This window comes from Orycteropus afer, unplaced genomic scaffold (assembly GCF_000298275.1).
Source record: "Orycteropus afer afer isolate SDZICR_OR568_19922 unplaced genomic scaffold, OryAfe1.0 scaffold00064, whole genome shotgun sequence".
NCBI lineage: Eukaryota > Metazoa > Chordata > Mammalia > Tubulidentata > Orycteropodidae > Orycteropus > Orycteropus afer.
In genome coordinates, this window is record NW_006921651.1 from 7,920,330 (window position 1) to 7,933,469 (window position 13,140).

Sequence of the window (13,140 nt, forward strand, 5' to 3'; positions counted from 1 at the left end):
GTCTTTTGGTTATTCCCGTAATTTTTTGCTTTCTGGATTTATACAGAATAAGTCAAATATCTCTTCTTTATGAGAGCAAGTGTTTTTTTTTTTTTTTTTTAGTTTTTTCCTTACCAGCCTCAACATCAACATCCTCAGTTATTTCAGTTAATTTTATTTTAAATTTTTATTGTGATTTAGGTGAAAGATTACAGAGCAAATTCATTTTCCATACAGCAGTTCATACGCATTTTGTTTCATGACATTGACTGCAATCTCCACAATGTAACAGCTCTGTTCCCACTTCCTGCAGTTATCTCTTCCCTGTGCCCTTCTTTCCTATGCATTCCTGCCCCCTGAGATGTCTCCCTGTGCAAATACTGCCCTTCTCTTCTCCCATGACTGATCATTCTAAGGAGTGTATCTACCTAGAGTAGATGTTTACCTTATATGCCTGTCTCTTGTTTGGCTGGAAGCCATGGGAGTGAATTCAATTCCAGACCTGAAGGGTAACTAGGGACCATAGGGGTCTCACCAGGTTCTATCACACCAGTAAACCTGGTCTTTTTTATGATTTTGAGTTTTGTTCCACATTGTTCTTCCACTCTATCCAGGATCTCCTGCACTGATCCCTTTCTGACTGGTTGACAGTGGTAGGCAGGCACCATCTAGTTCTTCTGGTCTCATGGTCATATGGGCTGAGGTTCTCATGGTCCACTAGTCCCTTGGACTAATTGTTTCCACGTGTCTTTGGTTTCCTTCATTGTTCTTTGCTCTGGATGAGGAGAGACCAATTGTTGCATCTTAGATGGCCATTTGCAAGCTTTTAAGACCCCCATCACTACTCACCAAAGAAGGATGCAGAAAATGTTTTTGTGTAGTATGTTATGCCATTTGAGTTTGATGTTCCCTGAAACCATGTTCCTGAGCCCACAGGCCCAACAACTTGCTCCCTCAGGGTGATTGACTGTGCCTAAGAAGTTATCATAACTTTGCTCCCTGTTCTATTTGTATGGACATTCTTATAGCACATACAAATACATATGCAGAAATATCATCTGCCAACCTTATGTATGTATATCCCCTTTTGCCTAGACATACCTGATCGCTAAGCCTGTCTACCCATCTATTTGCCCATGGGTTGGTGTTTTTTCTCACTCATAATGCAGGACTGTAGATGCAGATTGTATATTGTGTCTGTCTTTGTTGTCTGTGCCTCTTGTGCACCTCTCTGTGTATTCCTTTTCCTCAGTGTTATTGTGTTGGTCACTTGCTTTTGGTATATTGCCTTTCCCTTCACCCAAATCAATACTTGTCTCTTACCTATCTAGCAATTTTCTCTTTCAGCTAATTTTAAAAATCAGAATTATTTTTCATTTTGGTACTCATATAGTCTAGATGTTCTATATCCTTCTGAAAATATTACAACTGGAAAGAAATATGTTACCAGAATAGGATACTAATGATAAAATTAATAATAGCTATCTTCTATTGAAGGAGCTCTGGTAGTATAGTGGCTAAGGCATTTGGCTGCTAACCAAAAAGGTTGTCAGTTCCAACCCACCAGCCTCACAGGAGAAAGGTGATGCAGTCTGCTTCTGTAAAATCTGTATCCTTGGAACCCCTCTGTCCTAGAGGGTTGATATGAGTGAGAATTGACTTGATGGCAATTTTGGTTTTTTGGACCCTTTATTGACCTTCTCTTATGTAGCAGTCATAGTGCTAAGCTCTTTTTATGTATTATTACAATAACAGTGGATGAAGAAATTGAAAGTTAGAGAGGTGCTTTCTTTTGTCATTTCTACCACTAATAAGTGACCAAACCAAGGTTTGAAATGATGTCTGCTGGACTTTAAACTCTTCACTGTGCTGCTCTTGACTGGCATGGAATGAAACATAGCTATGTTCTCATTCTACTAATTTAGTCTAAGATTGCATTAATCTTCTTGGCAGCAGTATCATAGCATTGACTTATGTTAAGCTTGTATTCAAGTAAAACCTACAAGTCATAGTAAGATCTTAAATATATGAGTGTCTGTCTGGTCTGGCCTTCTTGTCTTATGTAATTAATTATCAATATAAATGCAGGACTTTGTGTTCATGTCTTCACCTTCCATCTTGGTGATTTCAGCCCAGATATCTAGGTTGCAAAGATAATTTTGAATTTTGATTCTGTTGTCTACAGTATTAACTGGAGGAAGTACAGTCAAAATGTTCTTTAGAAGTGAGAATGTCTAGACTTTATCTTTCATACTTTGGTCATGTTGTCAGAAGGCATCAGTTTCTAGAGAAGGATATCATGTTGGGTAAAGTAGAGGGTCAGCGAAAAAGGGGATGACCCTCAAAAAGATGGATTGACACAGTGGCTGTGGCGATGGGCTCCAGCATGGCAAGGATTGTCAGAATGGTGTACTGTTTTGTTCTGTTGTACAAGGGGTTGCTGTGAATCCGAACCAACTCAGTGACACCTAACAACAACAACCAGAGATATATGACCATATGCATCTTTGTCAAGTATCCCTGTTTTGTGTTTGTTTTAGTAATAAATATAATTCCAGACAGATTAGTGTTGAATAAGAATCTATCTATTTGTTTTTCCTCCAACAATTTTTGAAATGTACTTTTCTAAACTCAAGGATACATGTTCAGGAATGCCTATTCTTTTCTGACTATTTATAAAATTAATATTGTCACTTTATTTCAAGCTTCTGGTTGGAATCATGCTGAGGGTATTAGTCATAATTGCGGCTTTATTCTGCCTTCTGAGCACTGAATTTAGTAAATAGAAAGTAGGAAGTTAATAATGTCTAGGAGCTCTGGTAGCATAGTGCCTGAGGCACTGGACTGCTAACCAGAAGGCTGGCGTTTCAAACCCACCAGCCACTCCTCAGAAGGAAGGTTGGGCATTCCTACTTCTGTAGTGATACTGCCTCGGAAACCCAAGGAGGGGTCGCTATGAGTTGGGGCCGACTCGATGGCAAATAACAACACAACAACAAGGCATTTGACTGCTAACCAGAAAGCTGGTGGTTCAAACCCACCAGCCACTCCTCGGAAGGAAGGTTGGGCAATCTACTTCCATTGTGATACTACCTCAGAAACCCAAGGAGGAGTCACTATCAGTCAGATCCAACTCGACGGCAGTGAATTTGAGTAGCCTACTCTAAATTATATTTCTATCAGAAGATCTCAGAATAATTGAACTTTCCATTCACTCTTCATAGAATATGTTGTTACAAGTTTTAAAATTTCTTTTGGAAAAAATTTCTATATTTTTTTTCTAGATAGTCTGTGGTATACACCTGTAATAATATAACTTATTTTTTTTTCTCTTTTAGTTCCCCTCTCTTAATTACTGTACTTCACTATTAAACCAGTGAGTTTACATATAGAAATAACTTCTAGGGTTTAGTGGAAAGAACACTGGACTTGACTTTGAAAATTGCTGAATTTGAGTCTGACCATACTGTGTGAACTTGAGGAAATTGCTTAAGCTCCACAATGGACCTCAGTTTCCTTATTTATAAGATAGGGATAGTAGTATTTCTTCTTTATGATTTAGGATTGCAAACTCAGGTTGGAATTGCAAAAACAGATAACCAGAGGCTTATATAAATTGTGCGTGTGTCTCACACAGTGAGTTGTACCAGAAGATGGGCAGTATAACACAGGGATTGGAGATTTAGGCTCTTTTCATCTTTCTTTTACACAATTTTTAGTGTGTAGTCCTTCGCCCTCATGCTTCTTGCCTAATAGCCACAAAGTGGTTCTTATAACTTCAGGTCTTATGTCTGTGTTTCAGACATGAAGAATAGGAAGAACCAAAAGCCTAAACCAGAAAAACTGGTTTTCTCCTAGTGAGGCTTTGTCTTTTAATTGGGCAAGCTGTGTTTATGGATGTCTCCCTGTAGTCCATTGGCCAGAACCATGTTATGTGGCCACCTCTTGCTACAAAATAATCTCAGAAATTGTGTATTTTAGATCTTCAGTCTCTACATTGCAGGAAAACAAGGGAGAAGGAATTATGTTTTGAGTTTGGGTCAGCCAATCAACAACGTTTGCCACATTTTTTCTCAGGATTGCTGGAAAGATTCAATGAGGCAATGTGATTAAAAAGTTTCATATAGTGTAATTTTTAAATAACTATAAAGTATATTATTTCTCCTGTCTTTTATTGGATGGTTTTAAAAACTAGAGTGTATCTTTGAATTAATTTAATTTTGTGCCTTACAAAACCCTGTGAAATTAGTTACTTGGCTGTTGTTATGTGATTTCACTTTAGCAATTGGTAGAAATATGTGTAGACACGAATACTGCATTATTTCCAACCAGCTTCCATTTTCATCTAAGGATTAATGAGGACCATTTCCACATCTGGCTAATCTTTGTGTACCATACATCCTAACCCTCAGAGTCATGGGTTTGCATTTTACATCTGGGGTTTTCTCTTTCTTTCTCTTTAATAGACTTTATTATTTTTTTAGAGCAGTTTTAGCTTTACAGAAATATTGTGCAGAAAATAAGGAGTGTTCTCATTCACTGCCCTCCCACCACACCATTGTTTCCCCTGTTAACATCTTGCATGCCTGTAGTACATATGTAGCAATTGATGAATCAATATGGACAAGTTATTATTAGCTAAAGTCCATAGTTTATATTAGGGTTTACTCTTTGTATTGTACAATCCTATGAGTTTTGACAAATGATTAATGTCACGTATCCACCATTACAGTATCATATAGAATGTTTCATTGCTAGAAAATTGCCCTGTGTGCCACCTATTCATCCCTCCCCTGGCCCCTTGACCACCACTGATCTTTTAACTGACTCTCTGGTTGTGCCTTTTCCAGAATGTCATACAGTTGGAATCATATACTATATTGCTTTTCCATATTGGCTTTTTTCCAGACACTCTGTCCCCATTAAGCAGTAACTCCTCGTTCTTCACTATCCCTCACCCATGGTAACCACTAATCTGCTTTATGTCCTTGTGCATTTGCCTATTCTAAATATTTCATATACGTGAAATCAAACAGTATTTGTTCTTTTGTGCCCGGCTTATTCATTTATCATAATGTTCCAAGTTTCATCCATGTCCCTGGGCTTCTTTCTGAGAGTTCTGTTGGTGGGCTTGAAGATTGCTTTTCTACCCGCATGCTACTTGTCCTATATTCTCCTGGGTGTCACTGAGCATTGCTTAAGGAGCCAACTATTGGTATCATCAACCTGGCTATTAATTTTTTCTCTTCCCAAGTCGTTGATGCCAACAGTGGCAGAGTGGTTATTTAAAGCCCTTACTGTTAACCCTTCAGTCAGACGCCCGGAGTTGAGAGTCCCTAGAGGTGCCGTCCAGCCTGCTGCTGCAGTATCATCTGTTCCCATAAGAAGCACCGAAATTAGGTTTTAATTTGTAAAAATAAACAAATAACTTCTAGGCAGGAAGCTCCCTGCTAATTGGGAAGCATTCTAGATGAATGTTGCTTTTTGAGAAAGGCTGTTTTCTGGAGAGTAACATCTGCTTTGAGTAAAATCATACTAAAGAATAAAAAGCAGCCTATTGCTAATGGGAAAATAATTGGTAAAGAGGCAGATCTACAAAATGACTCTAGCCCTCCTGTTGCTCACATGAGAGACCCGCAAAATACTTCTGGGATGAAAGAGTGATTACTGAGTCAGAATGAAGTGATTTTCCTAGAGGTACCTGAAAAATAACAGGGCAAAACCACAGCTAACCCACAAAATGGCAGCCCTAACTTGAAACAAGATCGGCTGAGAGGTGAATTTGAAAAAAGGCCAAGTATCCTGAATACACATTTTGGAGCAATCATCTGGTCCTGTGGCATGAGGTAGAGGAAATGACCTTTGTAGTCACAAGTGTTCAGACAAAGTTATATTATTTTTCCCCATGGAGAGTGGTAAAAGATGTAAAGAAAAGGCCTCAGGAGGGAAATAAGTCCTGGAGGTGGGCTTAGAAAGAGACTGGAGGAGCGAGAATCTTAAATGAGGTCAGAGAGAGCTAGGAAGCAAAAATCTCCAACGAATTTGGAAATGACCAGGAATTTGTAAGATGTATTATAGAATCGGAGACCCTTCGGGTTTATTACCTCTGAGTCTCTTCAGTCTGAGGAAAATGCTGATTGTTTCTACCTTCTGTCATTCTTTTGGATGAAAGAAGACTTTGATATATGTTTTTTCCCCCCTGCCTGCTGGCTTTCTTTCCTTTTGTAGACATTGTTCGAAGCGATGTTGCCTTGGATAAGCAGAAAGGCTGCAAGATTGCCCAGCATCCTGATGTTATGCTGGAGCTCCAAAGGGAGAAGGCAGCTCAAATGCATCTGGTTCTTCTGAAGGAGCAATTCTCCAATACTTACAGTAATCTCATATTAACAGGTAAGGCCGCTGGAGTCAGCTGAAATCTTAGAGCTCATAGATTGATGGCCTTTATCAGTTAGGAGCTTGATAATTGGGAAACACTAGAGGGGGATCCAAATGAGTCTGTGCTTTCCTGTCTTCACCCAGGATATCCCTTAATTGTGATGGCTCTTTCCTTCCTATAACAAATATTTCTTGTAGTTTGCAGATGTGTTTTGTATTTGAGTTTATGGGCAATTCAGTATGTGTGTTCTCAAATGACAGAACCAATGAAAACCTAATGAGAGTCTTATAAAAATATGACTTTCTAGATGTGTGCCAGTAGATTTGAGAGAATTACTAAATTTGGAGTCTTTTAACAAGCAGCTCTTTTCCTTTTTCTGTGTATGCCCTTTCTATGAACCCAGTGAATATAAGGATGAAATGTAAAAGAGATAATGACCCACAGGCAGAGCTGAGGATATTCCATTCCTGGAGGAGTTTGAAAATATCTGGGGAATTTGACTTTCTTTTTAAGAGCAAAGAGGCTATGAGACTGAGCCACATACCCTTACATCCTTGGTTCTAAGAGCAAAATGAATATGTGTGTGAGCTTCAAGGAGAAACAACTTTTTGCAGAATTTGCCTGCAAACTCTTCTGGTAAAGAGCATGTGAGTTGCGTGCCTCTGTCAGGCTTTAAGAAGAATGTAATAGCAGGCTCTGATGGGAAATTCTTTCAGGATTTTGGATGACACTAAGAAGAGCACTCCAAGTTACCTCCATCTTCTTGAGAGCATGCAAGGCAGACCTGTACTGTATTGATCTAAATAAACTTAAACAAACCAAAAGTATGTCTTTTCCATTGTTTATGAATATTAAAAAATAATAAAAAGATGGTACATCTAACTGGCTATGAACAACTCACACTTCCTTTTTAAAACTCTAAATTAGGCAAATTTTAACTTTTTTTTACAGGCTTCTTGGCATGTCACAAGAGCTTGCTGAGTGGCAACCAAATTTGTTTTGTTTTTGAAAAAACATAAGATTCTTCCAACTTTTTATCTGTGCCTGCTGGAAAACCCAACATTATGAGATGAAAGCCAGATTTAAATGTGGCTTTTTGTGAGCAGAGAAGAGGATTATGGATTTCATAAATGTGGGCCCTGGTTTTTGCTCTTTGATACGTCATTAACGAGGGAAAACTTGAAAGTGATTTATGGCTAATGCATGCATTTTCCTAAATTGCTTAGTGAAGCAGGGTGTACGTTTTAAATGTTTGAGAAGAACATACATTTCTCTCCAAATTTCTTCAGTCTACCCCGCATTTACATTCGTACATATATTTAATATTTTCAAGTTCAACTATTACAAATAAAATATTTTTATTCCTTTCTTTTTTAGTATTTTTCAGGCATAAACTAGAGGAGTCAGACCCTGTGTTCTTTAATGTAACATAGAAATGGTTTAGGATAATTCTAACCCTAAACCCTGAATCCAGAGTGTGGCTTGAAGACATAGTATCTTTGAAAACATGAGTGTTCTATTGAGTTCAGTGGAATCTTTTCTGATTCTCAGCAACATAATCCCTCTGGATGTTTACTCCTAATTCAAACTGTTGGAATCAACATTGTCAACTTGGACCCTGACAACTTGCTTACTTTCCACTAAACAAACTTATCCCAGAGAAGAGCCTCTTTCCTGCTCTCGCTTCTCCCAAGCTGCTTCAAAGAGTCCTTAGGCATTTTCCACATTTTTCACCTAAATGCCTGTGCAGAGGTACCTTGCCATAGACAGAGAGTTTGGTGTGCCCTGGTTTGCTTACATGAAAGTTCAAAAGGTCTTCATTCCAGGTGTTGGGAAGAGATGGAGTCTTTCAGTTTAGCACCCATGATAAAACTATTTTAATGTCCTTTAACTAAGTCTTTGATTTTACACAGTGCGGTTTTCTAATTGTTATGAAGTTTAATCCTTGATTTCTTGTATAAATCTTGAGAACATGGTCTCCAGACAGCTAAACATAATATTTAAACATAACTAAACTAACTTTTGTAAATATTTCCCTTTTCGGTGATGAATGTGTGTTGGTAAGGAGGGTAAGGTTGAAGGGCCAGAGACCTCTCATAGGCAGTGACTTTCTTTACCGACACATTCAGAACACCTATTCTACGATTTCGGCTTGGTGACATTCTACTTTTTGTATCACTCTAGTATAAGGTTTGAAGTATCAGCAGTGAAAGCATTTATGTGGAACAGGATAAGAAAATGGGGCCTCCAAAATCATAGAAATAGAGCACTCTTCCATACCTCCCCCCAAGTATTTACAGAATTTCATGTCTGTGTAGCAGTGTATTATAACTCTTTTTTTTTTTTTTTTTTTTTGGGCAATTAGTGGTACATTTCTTATTTTTAAGATGAGAAACTAAGATCACAATAAAAATTTAATGAAGCGATTTAAATGTCAGTATAGTAAAAGCGGTTGAAATGTCAGATGGTTAAAGCATATTTAAAATGGTAGTTATTGTCCTCCACTTCACAAGCAAGTTCTCATTCTTAGGTCCTATGCCTTTAGCTGGTGTGACTTCAGCTGCTGAGGGAAAGGCTCACCTTCGTGTTTTGCGTTCCAGCTGACGATCCCCCTTGAACAGCCATTCCTCAGACGAAGACAAATTATATTCCAGTTCAGAGGGTCTCCAACCATTTTATAAAAAAGACGTGATTCTGTAACCATTAGTGATAGCCCAGTTAATGAAAACTAATCCAATTCTTTAATGCATATAGTTCATTGAAGTGTTCCTTATTTCATCATATTTTTAGGAAACTGAGTTTTCGTGTGTTTTTACATGGTTTTGAACTTGTCTTAGTATTTTCACAGAATGATTCACATGGTTTTGGAAATAATGTTATTCTCACCTAGCCTAGGAGATTTTGGAAGTAAACTCTGAGGTTATGGAGCAATGCCAATATAGCGTCAGTGATAGAATTATCTTAAATGGTCATCAATTGTATGCTGCGCTTTGCACACTGACTCACCAACACGTGCATGTATGCTTACCCTGCAGCTTTTTATGTATTGACTGTGCATGTCTGATAATACGTTGTTCCCAGGGAATGATAGATGACAGTGAGAGTTGGGTAGGGTTTTTAAAGAAAGAATAGATACCCTGTCTTCTTTGTGCTCCAATGATACTTAGTGTAGTAATGCTCTGTACCTTTGTTGAAAATGTTCAGCTGTGTTTGTAATGAATGAATTCACCTGAAGACTAGGGTAATTCTGACTTCTATTAAATAACTTCTATAGGTTCAGATTCAGTTATGTATTTTTTTTTTTTTTGAGGTATAAATTGAAATTTTGTGGAGGATTCTTATACTATAACCAAATGAAAAACAGAAAATAACAACTACAAGTCAACTATCAAATGTAATTCCTTTTCTAGGATTTTATTTAGACCACAAACTCCTAAAGGGCAAAGAATACCATGTTTGTGCAGTATCTGGATAGTATTTAGAGCATAATGAATAATCCTGACATGAGGTCAAATTTAAAAAAAATTATTTATGCTGTGAAGTCATCTAGTCAACCCTCTGTATCCAGGCAGGCTGAACTGTAGCCATGATAGACAGATGACATTACTGAAGACACTTTCCAGTATTCCCTTTTGAGGACTCTTGTCATGTTATTGGCTGTCACTTTTGGTTTTGTACCTCTTTCTCCAGTCATCCTAATTGGACTGGAATTCCAGTGGGATGGCTCTCCTGTTTTGCTGTGGGAAATAGATTGAGCAGAAGTTATGGCCCATTCTCCTAACTTAAATTGGACCAAAGGGCTCAAATCAGTGGAATGAGAGCTTTAGCTTCCCTAAAGCACAGTACTCAGGGGACTCATTCTAGATAAAGCTTAAGGCCACAGTAGCCAGCCAACACAAAGCACGATTTCAGACTCTAGTTCTTTCTCTGCAGCATTTTTCTTGAGCATCCTAACCTACAGTGGTCTTCATTTGTGCTGTTGTATAGCTGTCTGTGCCACTGATCTGGCAGTTGGCGTAAGTTTAAAGTGATTTCTACTAACACCTGTTTATTTGACACATACTTCAAAATTAATTTTTTATTAAGGGTTTGAATAAATCATTTCCATTCTCAGATTTTCTGTATGTCTTCTATAGCGTCTGAGAGCGAGTCCATTTATTGTTACTTTCAAGACCCACTTGCTTCACTTTACTCATTTTGTTGTTTCCTCTAAGTGAATCTGCTGTAAGCTTATTTGCACAAACCATTTCATTAAAACTGTTTTCTTCCATTCTACTCCAGATGCTAATCAACCTCATGCCTCCCATTTTCCAAGTTCTCTCTTAGTTCATCCAAAGCCATCTTTAAAACCTCTTTATATAGTAGCACCATATTTTACACTGGCATCAGGGGTCAAGGAAACATCTGCTTCATAAAGTTTCTGCTTTGTAGTGGAAGAGAAGTACATTTGTCTATCAACATGAACCCAGGAGGGTGCAACTGGATATATAGCACAACTAACACCTCTAGATAAGAGATTTTAGTATTGGGTATCCCCCTCATTTATTTCCAAGTGTATCAAACAAAGTAAAAGAACATCTTAAAGTTTTAAAAATGACCTTGAAACGTGATCGTACGTGGCAGCACGTATTACTCATTTTGTAGGTTTATTGACAAGCGGTGATGTGGGCTGTGTCATCATAGAAGATACTTTCAGAGGGCTACAGATGGAGTTGCAGTCATATGTGTGTATATATGTTCTAAACTCAGATTCCAAACTTTCTGGGGATACTTTTCATTATAAAAATACTTCATAGACTAGCCCATTCAATGAGGAAGGGTATAGTTTTTAAAGTAGCTGATAATGAAATCTCTGTATTAACCCATTTTTCTTTTCTTTCTTTTTTTTTTCCTTTTTTAGCTGTGAATGGTCTTGATTTATTTACACATATCTCTTGTAATCATTTTTCCAGGTGTTCCAATTAGTAAGCATCGTAACTATTGAAGCACATTTGATTGGATTTTACATTTGATTTGGAAGCAATATGTACATGTATTTAACCTCTCAAGACACAAAATGGTTCTAGGTTTCAAGATTCTTGAATCAAAACAAGAGTTAATGTCGAAGTCTGGTTAAATGAATTTTCAGGTTCTTCACTCAGAACAACGATTCTTAGGTTTGGAAGGACAAAGCGTCATTATTAGGAGTCGGGAATGTGCTTATTTGTGGCTGCTCATTTTCTGCCTCTTCAGGGGAGTTGTTGTTGTTGTTGTTATTTGCCATTGAGTCAGCCCCGACTCCTAGTGACCCCTCCTTGGGTTCCCGAGGCAGTTATCACTATGGAAGTAGGATTGCCCAACCTTCCTTCCGAGGAGTGGCTGGTGGGTTTGAACCGCCAGCCTCCTGCTTAGCAGTCAAGTGCCTTTAGGCATTATGCTACCAGAACTCCTAAAAAAATACCTTGACTCAGCTTAAAATAAGCTTATGTGGGGTGCTTGCTTTATGCCACTGTTACCTGCTGTCACTCACAATACTGTGCTTTTGGGGCACCTAGTCATCAGACTTCTTTAATGCTGACTGTTTTGGTTACTCTTGCCCCCAGGCCAGGCTCCAGTGGGTTTGCACACTTGTGGATCCTGGCTCACCTAGTCCAGATAAACTGGCCACCATCTGAATGCCATTGACACTGGTGTCCAAAGTCTTCTCTGATAAATATTAAACAAGGGGAATTGTGAGAGTGTCACTGATTTCATAAGACAAATGGTCTTCCTGCTCCTCTTTTTTTTTTTTCCTTTTGTTATAGGAAAACATTCACTGAAAGGACAGATGTCATTGCATTTATCTGAGAAAGTGTCATTCTTTTAAAAATTATCTCCCCTCTGTAATTATAAAACTAATGGACGCTCCCTGAAGAAATTTTGGAAATTCTCTTAACCTAGAGATAACCAATATATATATATAAATTTATGTATTTAAAACATAATTGAAATTGGATGATGAAATTTCAATTCACTATAATTGAAATTATAGTGAATATTATTTATCTTGCTAAAATTCTTTTAAAATGCTTCTCAAGGCCACATGATATTCTTTCTTATGGTCATACTAAATGTTTTTTTTATAATGTTAGTATTTAATAATGCTAGTTTTTTCAATAATAAATGTTATACAGGTTTATTGTACAAATTTGAAAAATATAGAAAAGGAAGACAAAGTCACCAATAATTCCGTTATTCAGACAAGATGATTATTATAATTTTGGTATATTCTTCATATACATATATATATGTGTGTGTGTATGTGTGTGTGTGTAGAGAGAGAGAGAGAGCACTCTGGTGGTGCAGTACATAAGGCATTTGGCTGCTAACCAGAAGGTTGGTAGTTCAAACCTGCCAGTTGCTCTGTGGAAGGAACATGGGGCAATCTCTAATTAATATATTATTTAAATTATGTATTAACTTATAAAGTGAAAGGTGGAACTTGATGGACTACTTTGTTTTTCTGTGTCTCACAAGTTTTCCTTCTGCCTTTGACAGAGTGCAATCTTACCACTTTTCTATCTCCTTTTAGTGGAAAATATTTGAATTTTCCTTCTCTGACAAATCTCTGCCTTAAACACATTCCAACTTTGACAGGTTTTACTTTATATATAAATTACACTTACATGTTTAAACTGTAGGAGCTCTGGTGGCACAGTGCCTAAGGCATTTGACTGCTAAGGAGCTCTGGTGGCATAGTGCCTAAGGCATTTGACTGCTAACCAGAAGGCTGATGGTTCAAACTCACCAGTCACTCCTCAGAAGGA

The 13,140-nt window shown here is 37.7% G+C and overlaps 1 protein-coding gene across 1 annotated transcript in view; it reads left to right on the forward strand.

Annotated features, from left to right (window-relative positions):
* HPSE2 (heparanase 2 (inactive)) overlaps positions 1-13,140 on the forward strand; it is a 967,353-nt gene that overhangs the window by 83,354 nt on the left and 870,859 nt on the right. Inside the window, 1 exon segment of the mRNA XM_007940039.2 lies at positions 6,208-6,369. Within this exon segment, the coding sequence (XP_007938230.2) occupies positions 6,208-6,369 (162 nt within the window).